We start from the raw sequence: 16922 nt of genomic DNA, 5'->3' as shown, positions 1-16922 counted from the left end.
ATGGGTGCAGTGGGGTAGGGACGCATTCATGCTCTTGACTTTGGCATTATTGGGTGCCTGACAGAAGCTTGGTTCTGAGACCTCAACAGTCCATTTGAAACGTTAAAGACAATTAGCTTAAATTAATCTAATCTATCCTACACATAACGTTTTGATGTGGCCGTTGCTAATTATTCTTTGAGAAACATCACATGAATTTTTAATGAAAGCTCGTCTAGTAATTACTGTGAAATAGACAAAATAAATATTGATCAGCGCGTGTGTCATGAATAAGAATATGTATACTACTTGGAAATTAAAGGAATTGGGGAGCGCATATGTCCGGCTCACAAAGGAAATATATACTCTGAATTATTAAAACTTTTTGGAAAGTCATGTGTGCTTGGATTAAAAAAGTCACTCCCAGTTTCTGTCGTTCTTGCAACCGGCGACCCAAAAGAATCGGAATTTGAGGAGAAGGGAATCATGAATATTAATACAGCGGGAATGTCTATAACCAATAGAGACCGTGAAGGGCAGTATGCTAATTAACATTTGACAGCTGGAAAAAAACCCAACCCGGAGGAGAGATGGAGAATGGAGTAGAGTCCAGTCTTGGAGGGATTTTGTCGTTCGGTCCAGTTTCAAACCAAGGATCCTATGAAAAACTGAACATGGTGAACCTACAGGCTGAGCAATATTAGACTAGAATACAACTCCGGACACTGCCAGAGGAAAGTTAATGTGGGCTACGTTACGCTTGCTGAGCTTTTTATTTTCTTTAGGTTAATAAAACGGTCCAACGATGCACCGCGCGTTCTGTTTCCCGATGGCCACGGAGCGCAGTCGGTATAAAGAGCGACTGGAGGCGAGTCTGGCGGGGCTGTGTGAGCTGGAGATGCTCAAACAGCGGCACCAGTGCCTGGTCCGAAGTGCTCTGACCCTCGGAGACTCCGTTTCTGGCCGTCCGACTTGGAGTGTGCTTCGGCCATCGCACGTTTTCACCGACTCTACAAACCGAGGGCAGCAGGTAAGAGTGTTTTAATACACGGTTCACATAAGGTTATTTTTACACTGCCTGAAGAAAATGAAATCGAGTCCAGCCTGATTAAAAAGTTAAACTTAAAAGTTTGTGTCGGTGGCCAGGCAGATGTCCATCGCCTGCATGGCTGGTAGACTATAATCAGTGGTCTGTTTAGGTATAGAAACGTTATTTCCAAGTGCAGAACCCGTTGTGTAGTGTCTACAGTCTGGACCAGCAAATGGAACAAGAGAAATGCCAGGCTGTTTTATTGAAACGGGCTTTTATAAGTAGGAGTTTATTCCAAGAAACTCTGCGGTTGCAGAATAATTACGTTAAAATGGGGCCCAGTGCATCTGATGTTGATGGTCGATGAGTGAAGTTAAAGTTTGATTCGCTTAAGTGCTCGCACACTGCGCGGGCTCCTACTTCTTGGCATGTGGGTCCGACTCCAAACTTTGGATGGATTAAAAATGTAATTTTATTGGCAGAACTCATCCCACAGGTGGCCGAGTGATGAGGGTTTCTAGCATGTACCGTAAACCTGCACCCCAGCGGTTGTAACCTGTGAGTGACCGTAACTGTTGATGTTGTGGACCTTATACTCAATTTTTCACACAGAATGGGAAGGAGACTAGAGATGTTCATCTTTTTAATACAAAGAGACAAAAGAGAATGTGATTGGCTCTGTGTGTGTGTGTGTGTGGGGAGGGGTTGTGTAACAGCAAACTGCCATATGTTAGTGTGTGTGTGAGAGAGATGGGTCTAAGGGCTATCAAGGCCAGAGGAGATGTGCTGTAGGAGTTCTGCTCAACACACGCACTTATACATTAGAGCAGTTTATTCTTGGCATCACAGTGCTGACAGCAATCTGACAGTAGGTAACAGCTGGGAAAGCAGCCAGTGATACTGTCCACATTCCGTGTGTGTGTGTGTGTGTGTGTGTGTGTGCGCGCGCGCAAGCGCACGCAGACACACTCTCCTGCTCGCATATACATTGTGAAGGAAAGTACCTCCTCAACCAACTATGTCCGCATACACACTCTTTTATCGTTGGTCCTTCTCTTGTCTGGTGACCCAGGGACGCTCGAGAGTGTCTGTGAGCGTGCGTGTGTCAAATGGGAATGAAGTGCTAGGTTGTTCTGACTGATAAGTCTAGAAAGAGATATTCTATTGTCCACGATTCAGTGGGCCCTGCTGCATAACTCTGTATTTAAATGAACAGTCTCTTGAGTAGCATTTGTTAGATGAGGGGTCTTACCATGTGGCTAATAGTGAGCAGGCCCTAAGGTGGATGTCAATGAGAACAAATGGTACACAGGGTAGTAAGCTACTTTTAAAAAGTTTTGTACTAGTACCTCCCAAGACACCTAGATTGGGAGGCTCTGTGAACCAGGGTTTGTGGCGAGGAGAACCAGGGTTTGTGGCGAGGAGAACCAGGGTTTGTGGCGAGGAGAACCAGGGTTTGTGGCGTGGAGAACCAGGGTTTGTGGCGTGGAGAACCAGGGTTTGTGGCGTGGAGAACCAGGGTTTGTGGCGAGGAGAACCAGGGTTTGTGGCGAGGAGAACCAGGGTTTGTGGCGAGGAGAACCAGGGTTTGTGGCGAGGAGAGAGGGGCAATAGCTGTTAGTTTGGTGCTCTGATTACCACAGTTTACCACGGTTTCTCTCCCTGCTCTCTGGCACTAAAGCCAGAGAGCAGGGAGATGATCATTTCACCATTCAAGGGAATCTTGTTTGCGTGTGAATGTCTTCCTCAGTCTTTTTCTGTGCTCAGTTGGAGACTTCCATGCTGTTATCATCAGAAAGTGTGATTACATCATTTGGTTAAGCTAACGGTCTTTGGGTGGTTTTTGTCTGGGGCTGGGGTGGGGTGGGGGTGGTTGTGGTGGTGGTGGGGGGGGGGGGTGTTAGTTTGTGGGGGATGCAGGGCTGGGGTAGGGTTACATGATGCAGACTCCTGGCAACCTCCAGGCACCACTCTGTGTTTCGTAGATAAGACGTCATGTGGGGTCTGCGTCCTGGTGTGGAATGAGCAGCCTTTGAAATTGAGATTGGGTGAAGATCCCATGCCCATCCTCATTTGAAAACTCTTCCCAAAACCCTTTGATGGAATTTCCTCATTGCATCATCTGCTCAAGAATTTGATCTGTTCCATTGTTCTGCCTCAGCCATTCATACTTCCATAAACGCATGTTGCATATCATTTGAACATTAGAATAGTGCTGTCTTATTAGTGCATTCATTTAGCCATTTAGCTACATAGACTGTGTTTTTGCAGGAAGAGATCTCTTGTCAATAGCTCCAAGTCTTGACACTGGCTGAATTGTCTGTCAGTGATGCTATAAATGTTTATCAACTGTCAACATGCTTACAGCACTGCTATGGAATTTGCAATTATTAATAAGACAATTTTATTGTTGTGTGCAATTTACAAAATTACATTTTTAGTCTAAAATAATGAGCTAAATGGATCCTCTGAGACTCAAGTGCACAGCTCTGAGTAGCTTCCAATAGCACAGCTATGCGATATTCATCATGAAGAAATCCAGCTAACGTTAACATGGCCTCCACTGCCACCCACCCCCTGCCCGCCCCGGTCTCGGTAATGTAGAGTCTCTGGCAGAGCCGCACGTCCTGACTACAGCAGAACAGCAACCACAGAACGGTGTTGATTGGCTGAGGGTGTGATGGGACAGGCCCCAGAACAGTGTTGATTGGCTGAGGGTGTGATGAGAGAGGCCCCAGAATGGTGTTGATTGGCTGAGGGTATGATGGAACAGGCCCCAGTCGTTTAGCCAGTGGCCTCACAGGAGCCCTGAAAACCACAGCGGTTCAGCCAACACTTGCATTAGCTCATTTACACAAACAGTCATCAGCAGATCTTATAACTGCTACAGAGGCGCAGAAACAAAGCACACTTAAGGAAAAAGCTGTTTTGTACTTAATGCATCACATTTCAAAGAGCTTTGTAGCTTGTCCATTGTAACCTGATTTGCATTGCTTTGATGGTGGGGTTGCTAGCACTTGGGTAATCAGTGTTTGTGAATGCAGCTTGCTGCTTCGCTCAGCATGTGATAACGTTATCCCAAGCATTAAAATTAAACGAGGTCTGTTATGGATCCAAGACACTGATTTGATCCGTTACAGTAAAGCTGTGCATATCGTGTTTACCTTTTCCCTTTCCACAAGTATTCCCTTTGTAAAGTGTTGCGCAACATAGAATTCTGCTATAGAGTTTTGGGTGAGGGTTTCATCCGTAGTGATGGAAGGCTTTCATAAATTCCAACTCTTCCAACTCCACTCACTGTTCAGACAAACCCATGTGGGTTTCTTTCAGACCGCCGTGCTTATAGTGAGGCCCAAGCTATTGAATCCTAAACCTCTGTTCAGTAAACATGTCTTTGGTAATAGCAGAACATTCTCTGTGAAAGGTCTTAGTTTGGTGTAAATTGGTTTAAATATTTCTTCCAAATGTAGTAAAGGAGAGTGACCAAAAGCTACAAAACTGTTCACACAAAATGTCTCCTTACTCAAGTATTAGATCTTTGGATGTAGAACCTCACACCTTTCTCAAACCTTCCATCAAACTGTCCAAGTTTAACTGGTCACTGGTCAAACAGTTTACGAGGGTCTTGGCACATTTTAACACTGCAGTGCAGTGACAATTCCCTCTGTTTCTTTGGGCCATATGCCACCTACTCCTGCATGTCATTTTGCACTCTAGCAATGTAAATACAGTGTGTGTTCAGCTGTGAGAGACATTGTGTCTCTGTATTTGTGTGTCTTTGTGCATATGTAGGGAAATAGCATTCTTAAATCTTTTTAAATTAATCTTTTTAGGGTTTTTTTACACCATTACCAGCATTGCCCATCATTGTTTAATTTTTCACCCTCCTGACGTGTTCCTAGGCCACTCTATTAAATAAGGCAGCAAACCAACAGCCATAACTCTCAAGAAAAGAGCAGTCAGGTGATGGGACAATTTGGGAGGACAGGCAGGGACACAGGCTCCCATCTATTCATAAACAGAACATTCTGTCCTTTCCTTCCCAGACGTCCACGCTGCATTCTCATGGTGTTTGACCGTACGCAGTGATGGGATGACACACTGATTCACCCTCTTTCTCACTCATCCGGGAATCCGACACAGCCTGTTCATACGCTCAGGAATCGATGCGTGCGCTCAGGAGGTCTCTAACCTCGCTGAAGTCTCCACATGCAAAGATCGTCCACATATGATAAAAATCGTCAAATTAAATAAACTGTATCAGACAGATTTAACTAGTAAAGCAGTATAGTTATAAAAGCCCTTTCCTTCTCTGAGTATATGACTGTAGTATGTTCATCTCAGCCAACAGGTTGCAACCCCACAACAATAAACCTGGAATAAACTATAATATATTATTCAAATATGAATGATACAGATATTAACCTTTGTTATTTGCTGAATTAATTGTATTTACTTCTCATAAATAGTTTTTGAAGTTTTTGTACATTGCGTTATGTACAAAACTGCAAAAGAGAACAGGATTAGATTTTATACATTTAGTTTTCATAAACTAATCTAATCACAACGACGCTATATAGTATATGTTGTGTATCTCTAGTCTCAGCAGCTCTCTGTCTTCATACATAGAGAGCAAGTCACACAGGGACATTAATGAGCTGTGTGTGTGTGTGTGTGTGTGTGTGTGTAGAGATTAATGGCAGCTCTACAGCAGCAGGTGGGCGAACTGAGGGTTGACACAGAGAGCAGTTGTGAGAAACACTCTACTGATGCAGGATACAGTGGACCAAACTCAGGTACGGCTCAACTCACCGCTCTGTTCCTGTTCGATTTAAATGGGTATTAAATTCAGTAGTTGAATCCAGTACACTAATAAACTTCTGAAGGGAAGAGGGATTCTTGTTTGTTTGCTCTACTGAACTTGACCCTGGTGTCCCAGTGAGTCTGTCCTACTGGTCTTCTTTTAGCCTGTGGTGATATTTTGAGAGTAGGTTTATAAGTAGGACTGCTGTAGCTCTCACTTTGTTAATCTCACCTCATTCATCTGCCGTCATGCCCCTTCAAAAGCAAAGTCCTTGCTATTGTGTTTATTTGCATTAATTTATTTTGTGCGTGTGTGTATGTGTGTGTGATCTTGTGAATTTGCTCAGGTTTTTACGAGCAGGGTGAGAGTCTGTGTCCCCTGGACTCAGGAGAGATGTCTCCCAGGGCCGTCTTCCACACGCAAGCACCCTGTACCAGTGAGAGACCCAAGACTGCTGGTTAGAAGCCCAAGCATTCTCTCTCCCCCCTCCACCGTCTCTCTCTCTCTCTCTCCTCCCTCTCTTCCACTTTTTGGCTGCGTCTGAAGCTGGACTCCCTGCAGTGAAGGGGTTAAACCTGCAACTTCCTCTAATTGCGTCAGCTGAAGTCCTGCAGCACAGAGCTGCTGTTCAGTCATGAGACCTCGCTGTGTGCATACAGAGCCCAGGACACAGAGAAAGACTCTGTGATAGCACGAGAACACACACATACACACACACACATATACACACACGGATACACATACACACACATACACACACATGCATGCACGCACACACTCAATCTCATGTCATTAGTTTCTCTTTAAAGCCTTTTTATATATGCTGTTATTTCCCAGATTAGTCACAGTCCCGCGCTGTAGCACGTCTGTCCTGTTGCGTGACACTCGTACAGTCAGCTCTCTTGTAAACGTGTGCACGACTGACTGCGGTCATTCTCAGTGAGAGTACAGTGAACTGACCACTGTCTAATGGTGCAGCTACCAATCAAACCTGAGCACAAGCTTCTGTAAAGTGTGTGCATGCCATCATGGTGACCTTTGTGTAGCGAACATTGCACGCTCCAGATTCCAGTGGACTCTTGAACTGGTGGCTTGCCTGCAAGTGGCAATGAGATACTGTATAAATTCTCGCTGCATTGTAAGTAATGCAGGAGCGAATTAACTTGCCTAATATTTATTTTCACTGTCTAATCACAAATACCAACCAGTATTTGTTTTTATGCCCAAACCTGTCGAAGCCAGAGAGAAATGTACATGTTAGAGTGACCAGTTGGATTATTGACTGTGCTGGACATTTATGATCACAACACTGAGATGATGCTCAGAAGGAAAAGCCATCAAGCTTAAATGACCGAAACACTTTATGACCTTGTGTAACTCAGGTTCAGGCTGTCATCAGATCCATGTAGTGACAGAATCTTCCTCATCGCATTCTTGTGGTAACGAGATAAGTGTATAGTTATATTTGGTAAGTGAGTATCTGATAGGGACATATACGCTGCTGTGGTCCCTGAATATTCACCAAGCTAAACTTATAAAACATAAGTTATTTAAATTCTAAAAATTTAAATTGTCTGGCCTTAACTGTAACTTTACTTAATATCTGTTTGTTAGCTCTCGTTGGTTGCCCTGCTGTGTTGTGGTTGCACCTGAATTTGACTTTTATTTGACCGTAGGAGATATGTTGGTGGCCAGTCTTGATAGGCTGCAGGACAGCGGGGTACGCTGTCTGGGTCCCCGGGTCCTCTCCTCACCTCAAGCTCCCCTGGCGAGTGCAACAGAGAGAGGAGCGGAAGGGGAGGCGTGGCTTTGGCCAGCAGGTTATGGATCCGGAGAGGAGGGCGTGTGCCCTGCCGACGGGCCCGGGCAGGTCCAGCGTGTGGAGACCTACATCATGGGCCTGATTCAGCGCCGACTGCTGGCCTCGAGGCACTGCAAGCCTCGCCTCTGCCTGGGCCCGGACGCTAGGGGCGTGGCGAGGCAGGGTAGCTTGTGTCGCAAGGCACCTGCTTTCACCCCCGAACAATGCAGGGCGTCCCCCAGCCCTGAGGGGCCAGCCTGGGCCTCCTACAGCCTAGAGGAGGACAGTCTGGGAGGCCCGTCTCCCGAGGAGCAGCTGGCCGCGCGCTACGCCAGGCCTGCGCTAGCCGGGCTGCGCTCCGCCTCCCCAGACTTCCCCTGCGGGGCGCCTGATCCCAGCAGCAGCGAGGCAGACTCACCGCAGCAGTACGCGCCGCCCCGGACGCCCTCCTCGGACGAACAGCTGGTCAATGCCCAATACATCCCTGCACAACCGTGCCGGGCACCAGCCAGAGCCAGGACCAACCGAGCTCCCGCCGCGCCGAAGGCCGGCCGCCCCGCCTACTCACCGGAACGGGCTGCGGCGAAACCGCGCGCGGCGCCCAAGAAGTGCCGCTTCACGGAGGAGCGGGCGGCGGCCAAGAAGCCCGGACGTAAAGCCTGCCGCTCGCAGTCGGAGAACAGCCTGCTGGGACAGAGGGGCGTGCCCGAGCGCAAGTACAGCACGGTGGAGCGTGACGCGGGCCGTGCCGGCCAGCCCAGGGGCCGACGCGCCCAGGGCGGCTTGGGCCACCGCCGCTGGCGTTCCACGCTGGAGCTGAGCCAGGACGAGGCGGAGCCTCCACCCGAGCAGGCCGTCAGACGCTCCCGCAGGCCCCGCCCCGCCCCTCCTCCCTACACCTACGGCCAGGTCCCGCACCACCACCACCACCACCATCCGCACCTCCTCCACCAGCCCCACCTCCTCCACTCTGACTGCGCGTCACACGCCTCACCGGGTCGGCAGGACGGCGGCTACAAGCACGGTGTCCCCGGGGAGTGGGAGTCCAGCCTGAGCGAGGGCGAGTCTCCGGGCTCCAGCTCCATGACCAGTGACTCGGACGAGAGCGGCGGACTGGTCTGGCCCCAGCAGTTGGCGCCCCAGCTGGCTCCCCCCTCGCCCCCGGCCCCGCCCGGAGCCTCGCCCCAGCCGAAAGCCTTAGTCAAGATCAAAGCCTCTCACGCTCTCAAGAAGAAGATCCTGCGTTTTCGGACCGGATCACTTAAAGTCATGACCACCGTGTGAACTCCGGCCCACCTGGGGAGATGGTTCCGTGCTCATGGGCTTATGAGGGACTCGGTAGGGTTTGTGAGTGTGAAGTGGTAACTTCTGCAGACTGACTAAAAGCAGAAGGATTTGAGCTCCAACTGTTGGCTTCAGATTGTGGTGAGTCTGAGCCTAACCATATCTGTGTATATGGTAAAGGTGCTTGTATATATGATTTGTACTCTGTAAATAAAGATTTTGGACCATGTGATTAGGATGTTTGTGGTTTAAGAGTCGCTGGTTTGTGTTTGAACGTGTTAAAGGAGCGCTCCTGCGTGCAGGTCGCCAACAACCACCAGCTATAGAACATAATTACAGCTTCACATCACAGACAGCAGCCCACATAACAGTAGCACGAGACAGGAATGAAGACATGAAGATGGCTCGGTGATCCAGAGAAAGGAGAGAAGGTTCCTGAGACTGGGATGGGGACTCCTTCCAAACACAATACAGGCAGATCACATGAAGATCAACCAGGCCATGGCTCAGTACGACACTCCGCTTGCGCCCTTCAAACAGAGCGACCTTTCATAGACTGGTGTTGCCTATTAACCACTGCAGTGGAAGAAATCTTATGCATGCTGTTAATTTCATTTATGTCTGCAATGTTCTGTAACGTTGTTTTTGGCTAAACTTGACCTGGGTGGAGATCTGTTGTTTTGTACTGGGACGTGGAGCAATAGAGAGTCATGGGTGTTCCGTCATGTGCAGCGAGAGGAAGCTTATTGCTCCTGCAGTTTTACACGGGCAGGGCTTGGGCCACACACAGCACAGAGCAGCCCATCTGGGAAGGACTGGGGTGGGGCACAGGGGCGGGGCACGGAGAGCCGGGTTAGCGGAGGTCTGGAGTTTGGCATTGGTTACAGGGTGCAGCCGAAGGGGAACAGGTTTGGAGGCGGAGCACAGGCTGCTGGGCTGGGCTGGGCTGTGATGTCAATGTGGAGCTATGGTTCTTAGGAAGGTCCTATCTGGCGTACCACTGGTGGAGGTCCAGCCACATCCACCTCCACATAAACACGTACTTAGCCCTAAGTAGAAACCTAACAAGATAATAAACCCCAGATGGACCACAACTAATCTCGCTTTCAATTTTATGAACTTTCCTTCATAACTGCTTGAGTGGAGCTCAAGCAGGGTGAGGATAATGATCTGTGCACAGGTTTCATTCGACATTGTCACTCCAAAGGCGTCTTGTTGCTTCAGCCTTGGTGGTAAGCAGGGCTGAATGGAAGAAAAAAAAAATCATGTCTCGGTTCAACAACTGCTGTGTATTTGAAGAAATACCTGCTGGGTGCAGACGCACGTGACGTATCTGCGCAATTCAGATGGTTGCACCAATGTTATATCTCCAAAGTCTGTTCTCAACAAACGGTAATGTTACAAGCTCACACAGCTGCCTGGCAGCAGGCACCAGTAGGCCTCATGGCCTGTGGCAACTGAAGTTCTTGGACATTGTAGTATACCTGACTATGTCTTTGCCTTTTAATCACATGTGATTATACAAAATGAATGAATCCCAATGAAATAAATGAAAGTGAGTACTAACTTCACTGAGCATGTCAGTTGATATGTTGTGTCAGCAGTGTAGACTTCATGTAGTGGAGATGACACAACCAACATCAGAAATCTTAAAAAAAAAAAACCCTTTCAAAGCTAATTTTACTCTTTGAATCAGATCACAGATCATGGTTATTAGGAATCAGTGTTTAGTAGTTTGCTTGTCAAGACTCCATTCTGGGAATGAGAGTGCAGAATGAGAGAAGAAATCCATGAGCGATTCTCCAAGAAGTGATGCCCATTTATGGACGCAGAGACCGCTCTGATAGGATCTGTCGGCTTTGCCAAATTCCTGCACTGACCATGCAGGAAATTTTCTTAAAGTTGGTGAGAAAGCTCACCCTGAGCTTCATGAAACTGCTGCGATAGGATGGAGCTGTTTTGCCCCACTGAGGGTGATGTAGGAGCTAGTCGCTGACTGCAGGGAGGCAGTGATGCGCCAGCTTAATAAGAGGAACGGGCGAGCGGGTCTTGTGAGGGGCTCAAGCCCGTAGCCGGACAGTACCGCAGCCAGTGAGAAGTGGGGCTTTGCCCATCCAAAGCTGACTTTAGCTCAATAAAGTCTGAAGAAAGAAGCTTTGTAACCACTTTGTAACTCTCTCTCTCTCTCTCCTCTCTCTCTCTCTCTCTCTCTCTCTCTCTCTCTCTCTCTCTCTCCCCATCTGGTCGTGGTTAAAGAGGCTCCCTTCAAGGCCAAGAACCTGGAGAATTTCCTGTAAAAGGGGGAGGGGCAGAGAGGGAGGAAAACGAAGACAGAAACGAGAAATTAAAAGCCAAAAAGAAAAGGGAGGGGGTGCGGATTTTAGCGAGACAATCCCTTCTCCACATCTGGCTTATATTAGACAGAGGAAAGGGTGCTGGGCCCTCCTGTGATCAGACATTGCAGAAGGATGAGAGATAGAGCAGAGAATGTTGCTATAATATCAGACCTGTGTTAAATAGCTCTCCTGGTGTGCTACAGAAACCCTGAAACTCAAATTTCCTAACATTTTGCATTGCAAAGGTGTAATCATAAAGTGGTATATTAGTGATGTTTATGGTTTAAAACTTCACAGAGAACATGGATGTCTCGTGAATACTAGCAAAATGTAACGGTTTAGTTTTTTCTATCTTCAGAAGTTGTTTTTGGAGCTGTGCTTCTGTTCTCTCATACTTTGTGGATCTACACTTTGGTGAGATTAACCAGATCTCTCATGATATAGAGTCCCTGTGATACTCCTAATCTTGTCCTGTAGTCTCCCTGTTGCATGTATAAATGCACATACTTACACAAACCTCACTTTGTTCATCTTGATTTAAAGCCTTTTTACAGACCAGGACTGCTATGTGTACTCGAAGATGGTTGGGTCTGCAGGCATACCAGAGTCTGGGAGCCCTGCCAGACAACGGAGCAGTGAAGGGAAGAGAGGACTGAGAGAGAGAGAACTGAGAGAGAGAGAGAGAGAGAGAGAACTGAGAGAGAGAGAGAGAGAGAGAGAGGACTGAGAGAGAGAGAGAGAGAGAGAGCACAGGATCTCTGGAATAAGAGCCTTTTTTCCAGACAGCTGCTCCGTGTCCTGCTAGTCTAGGCCCAGTCCCAGATCACATGCCCCTCCCCCAGCCACTGGAGGAGGGGAGGGGTCTTGCTTTGATTGACAGTGTTCGGCCCTGCATGTCTGACAGATTGGTGCAGGAAATATGGGCAGTGTGAGAGTGTGATTCAAAATCTCTTGGTAGTGTATTGTAGACTGTTATTTATTTGTAAACATTGGGTAATTTCATCTTGTCTTGTTACTTGCTCTTGGTTACAGTGGACATTACGTTTACCCTTCTGTAAGGTCTTGAATGAAGAAGACTACAGCTTTCTCTCTTTTTAATCTTCTCATCAACTGTTTTTCTCTCTTTTCTCGACAGAGTTGATCACAATCCATTGAAGTTGTTTTACACAAGGTTGCACAAATTAAATTTTATTAAGATGTTTACTTGTGTACAGCGTTGTAAAGAGCAACTACTGGAGTTTAAACCGGATTATGTAAAATTTATTTTCTTGCGCCCTCATGTGGCCGGATTAGTAAATGGGAATTTTCTTGTTTACAGGGCTTCATAGAGATTAAAAGAAGGAAGAAATTGCTAAGGCAGTAAACTGTCAGTACATTTTACTTTACCTGATGTGATTATATTTCACAACTGGGAAAGAAAGTTCACAACTGAATGGTTAATATAATGTGGCTTTAGTGTAGAGGTGTGACAAATATTATATAGGATTAAGAACCTCTTTTCATATGAGCCATCCAATACCTGGTATAGCTCTAAATCCCCCTCTTCACAGGGCTCTTAAATCATCACCAGCCCTCGGCACAGTGGAGAGAATAAGACACCTCAGCACTGTGGTATGTTGGCTATTGTACAGTACAATACATGACACACTATGACTTCCGTAACACTTAGTACATTGACAGGAGTACCATGGCTTCTTTACCGCGTATAACAGTTCGCACAAATGCATGTGTGCGTTTTCACTTACTTTTGAGTTCTAGACACAGTAACAACAATAATAAAGACACAATAACACTGGGTGAGATGTTATTGGACATAAAAACATGGACAGAGTTGTCTGAGCAATTCATGTTTGTCTTCTCTTAATATTTCTATTCCATTCTGTCCTACAATGTCTCACTCTGTAAATGTAAATACTTTATCTTCATCAGAAAAAAATGAAGCATGTCGTCTTTATTGACATTTAGTTTAGTTAGTAAGGAAGAACTACAGACATGAACTGCAGTGTATGATCTTTCTATTGGACACTCAACCTCTAAAACAGGGCGGGGCCACCTCTGAGGGTTCAGGGGATGGGGGAGGAGTTAGGAGGGTGTGGTCTATCAGTCCAGGTGACGCATTCGCTGTTGAGTGCTTGGTATGAGCCCCTCTGAAACAAGCAGAGAAGGGTTGAATTAGTGCAATATGGAATAGAAGCTATTCAAGGGCATGTCTAACATGGGGTTCCTTAAAGCACACTGATCTGCCTCCTTCAGAAGATCCAATATTAGTGTGTACACTGACACAGAGCCCTGAAACATACTGCATACTGTGTACTTTGCCATAGATCCAGAGTCCATAGACACTGATCTCAATGAGTTATAATCATGGCTGTAATAGTTGCTTTTATATGTTCCAAAGTTAGCATTGAAAGTGGATTATTACCATACTTTTTAATAAACAATGGTCTCCATATTGGTATTGTAGTATGTGCTGGTACAGTAATCGATCTGAATTTTGATATGGGTTCTGGAACTTTAGAATATGGTTCAATTTCATGATGTGAGAGTCTCTTTTAGCTACACGTTGTGGCAATCATACTGCACTGACCGCTGCTCTCTGTCTGCATCCACGTTCTCCCCTTGGCTTAAGATGTTGGCTTGGGACAAGGAGTCATCCTCTTGCTCCTGCCCGGAGGTCCGTCTATGTGGAGGCCACGGCAGCTGCCCCCTGTCCTCCTCTGCCTGTGTGGGATCCACCACTATGGAGGGCAGGCGTCTTCTCTGGTGCATCGGTGACATCTCCGAATCTTCTGACGAGTCAGGGAAGATCTGTTAGAGAAGGAGCACGGTGGCTCAGACTGGAAGAGCCCAAGGTGGGAGCTGATCCTTATATTACATCTAACACTGTTGTAGAAGTATCAGTAATTAAAATCCTACTGCCCTGGGGGTCTATGATTTCCCATAAGAATTACACACAGAATCAGTTGATACTGCGTTGAATGTGTAAATCTTAATACCTGGTATGGCATACACTCCTCTCTGCTTTGCAGATGAAGCTTCTTTATGGAGCAGTCCTGTTGACTAGAGTCCATCACACTACACACACACACACACACAGAGAGAGAGAGAGAGAGAGAGAGAGAGAGAGAGAGAGAGAGAGAGAGAGAGAGAGAGAAATTATTATTGAGAGAGCATTATGAAAACACCAGGATTTTAAAAAGTAATTCTCTTCTGTAAAGAGCATTAGTCAAACAGTCAGGACTTCATTGACTTAATCATTTTAGAGCATTATAGAATAAATAATGATAATAATAATAAAATAATAAGAAAAATAATAATTTTCTATTTCAGAAGAGAATATGGTCTATCCTTATCTATATGTGTGTGTGTGTGTGTGTGTGTGTGTGTGTGTGTGTGTGAGAGAGAGAGAGAGAGAGAGAGAATTCATTTCTAACTATTATGGTTTATGTGTCAGCTACAGTGGAGGATGTGTGTGTGTGTGTGTGTGTGTGTGTGTGTGTGTGTGTGTGTGTGTGTGTGTGTGTGTGTGTGTGTGTGTGTGTGTGTGTGCGCAGAGAGACAATAATCCACTGATAACAGGCTTGTAACCTCGTGAGGGGCAGAGTTCCTCCATTATGACGCAGCAGGATTTTCTGAGATACACCAATCACTACAGCACCGAGTAGTCAGCCATATCACCTCTTCTGTTACAATACTATTGTCCAGAAACATCCACCCAATAAAATAGCCCCAGCATTGTTATTCCTCAACAATGCCACCAATTCACATAATTCCCCAATTATGTTAGTCCTTGCCACTGCAAGTCTCTGGCAAAAAAACGTCTTATCAATTCAGTTCCCCATAGATCCAATCCTCACCAAATAACACTGTGCTTTTCTATTACTGGTGCAGTGTGGGTTAGTGTTCCTGGACCTACCTGTGCTGGGTGAGATTCGGGACCCAGAGTCTGTGGAGCTGAGGGTGAGATCAAGCCGGCAACGCGTGTGACTCTGCTTGATTCTGCATGCACTATTCTCCTGAGTCCCACGACGTGCCCTCAGGTGAAGCAGACTGACACTACTGCTCTCTCTTAGTATACCTCTCTTCTTTTTCCTGTTTTTCTTCTTTTTCCTTCTTCTTCTTCTTCTCTCTCCCTCTCCCTCTCTCTCTCTTTCTCTCTCTCTCTCTCTGCCTCCGTATGAGATAAGTCTAAGATTACTGTCGTATAAGATTACTGTCTCAGGTCATTTAAGAGCTCCAGGTAAGACCACTCCCCTGTGCGTGTACAAACATGCCACTTTTCTATTCTACACACACACACACACACACACACACACACACACACACACACACACACACACACACACACACACACACACACACACACACACACACACACACACTATTCAGTGCACTATATATTTAAATACCAGTACTTACATTAAGACAATTACTCTTATAATTACTCTTACACACTGTGTAGGTTGACAGTGCCAGTTGGTTGACTCATGAATGCTGCTTCATAGTATATTTGGTTTCTTTATGTTTCTCATTTCTCTGTGATTGAGATCTTCCATGGAGCTCCACCCCTGGCTGGATCCTTCCCTCGAGACATTAACGGACACAGTAACGAATTCAAAAATTGGCTTGATTCAGGAGATCACTGTTTATTATGTTTTGCTGTAAATCAGGTGGTTGAACTGGATGGAGCTGCTGTTTAAATGACACAAACTAAGAAGTCATTAGTCACCATTATGTTTATAAATTGCCATAAATATCTATCATCACCTTACCATGTGCTGCTAAGCCTCTCCCTGCTGACACCACCGAGATAAAAATGAGACAAGAATATTTAGAGGGAGTGAGGAATGACACGACTATTCAGACGGAGTCATGGGTTCAAAATAATCAACCATTCCAGAATATGTGAACTAAACATGTGATCTAAAATGAGCATTTCAGTGTCGATACAATATGATATAAATAACACTAAGTAGAACAACACAAAAGTCGGTGAAAAATATTACATTCACAGTCCTAGTCGTGCATGGAACTTCAGGCTTTGCAACTGACTCCCAAGCTTCACCACAAGAGGGCGCCATAACACGAATAGCAGAACAGACTTCTGGTCCTTTTCCAGTCAGTTGAGCAGGTAATGCAGTTTGCCTGTTCCTCAGACATTTTACTGGTATCATAAATTTCTCTTTCAGTTTAAAAACCCATAGTTTCCCCAAAAGTAGAAGAAAGACCTTATAAAACGTCTTCTTTTCCCTCGCACACGGCAACCCTTTTTTGTAGTCCTCGCAGCAAGCTAACATTGCGCTACATTCTTCAGGTTTCCACCGTGTAAAAGAGAACGACACTAGTGACATCACTGCTGTCAGGACCCTGTTTGTTTCTTTTTTTTAGTAATGTCATTCAGTAATGACGCGATGATCAAACTGATTTTTGGAAATAAAACGTTAAGGATTGCTTTTTTTAGCAACTTGTGTGCATTGGCAAAGAAGATGTATTGTAGTGTACAATATCCAGAAAACAAAGTTTGGTAACATCAGTCCTTTGCAATATCAATGAATGGTTTTCAGGAAGTATCTTTAAAATGGATCCCTTTCTGTGTACTTCTTAAATACTTCGACATGGAATTGTGTGCTTTGCTCATTGAATAAGAGCAGAAAAATTGTGTAACATAAAAGTGAACCCACAGAGTCC

General features: G+C 45.9%; 2 protein-coding genes across 2 annotated transcripts; one reads left to right on the top strand and one right to left on the bottom strand.

The window, feature by feature from the left end:
- The first annotated feature begins 381 nt into the window (after positions 1–381).
- dact3a (dishevelled-binding antagonist of beta-catenin 3a) lies at positions 382–9130 on the top strand. The gene is made up of 4 exons (XM_077019976.1): positions 382–1009; positions 5700–5805; positions 6160–6270; positions 7490–9130. Exons 1-4 carry the CDS (start codon positions 785–787, stop codon positions 8896–8898), a joined length of 1851 nt encoding a protein of 616 aa, XP_076876091.1. The 5' UTR covers positions 382–784; the 3' UTR covers positions 8899–9130.
- A 3276-nt stretch (positions 9131–12406) lies between these two features.
- On the bottom strand, positions 12407–15290 carry LOC143525720 (protein LBH). Its single transcript, XM_077019975.1, has 4 exons — positions 15151–15290; positions 14231–14309; positions 13822–14042; positions 12407–13381 (listed from the first exon to the last, which is right to left on the bottom strand). The coding sequence occupies exons 2-4, from the start codon at positions 14303–14305 to the stop codon at positions 13261–13263; spliced, it is 417 nt and encodes a 138-aa protein (XP_076876090.1). The 5' UTR covers positions 14306–14309; positions 15151–15290; the 3' UTR covers positions 12407–13260.
- Positions 15291–16922: the final 1632 nt, after the last annotated feature.

The sequence above is a fragment of the Brachyhypopomus gauderio genome, chromosome 10 (genome assembly GCF_052324685.1).
Source record: "Brachyhypopomus gauderio isolate BG-103 chromosome 10, BGAUD_0.2, whole genome shotgun sequence".
NCBI lineage: Eukaryota > Metazoa > Chordata > Actinopteri > Gymnotiformes > Hypopomidae > Brachyhypopomus > Brachyhypopomus gauderio.
The sequence above is the reverse complement of the archived record's forward strand: the minus strand, read 5'-3'. Positions and strand labels throughout refer to the sequence as shown.

Coding starts and splice junctions, on each gene's coding strand:
- dact3a (XM_077019976.1), top strand. CDS start 785: ATGCACCGCGCGTTCTGTTTCCCGATGGCCACGGAGCGCAGTCGGTAT. Junction 5,806..6,159: donor ATACAGTGGACCAAACTCAG/GTACGGCTCAAC, acceptor GAATTTGCTCAG/GTTTTTACGAGCAGGGTGAG. Junction 6,271..7,489: donor TGAGAGACCCAAGACTGCTG/GTTAGAAGCCCA, acceptor ATTTGACCGTAG/GAGATATGTTGGTGGCCAGT.
- LOC143525720 (XM_077019975.1), bottom strand. CDS start 14,305: ATGGACTCTAGTCAACAGGACTGCTCCATAAAGAAGCTTCATCTGCAA. Junction 14,043..14,230: donor AGGAGTGTATGCCATACCAG/GTATTAAGATTT, acceptor CTTCTCTAACAG/ATCTTCCCTGACTCGTCAGA. Junction 13,382..13,821: donor GATGCAGACAGAGAGCAGCG/GTCAGTGCAGTA, acceptor TGCTTGTTTCAG/AGGGGCTCATACCAAGCACT.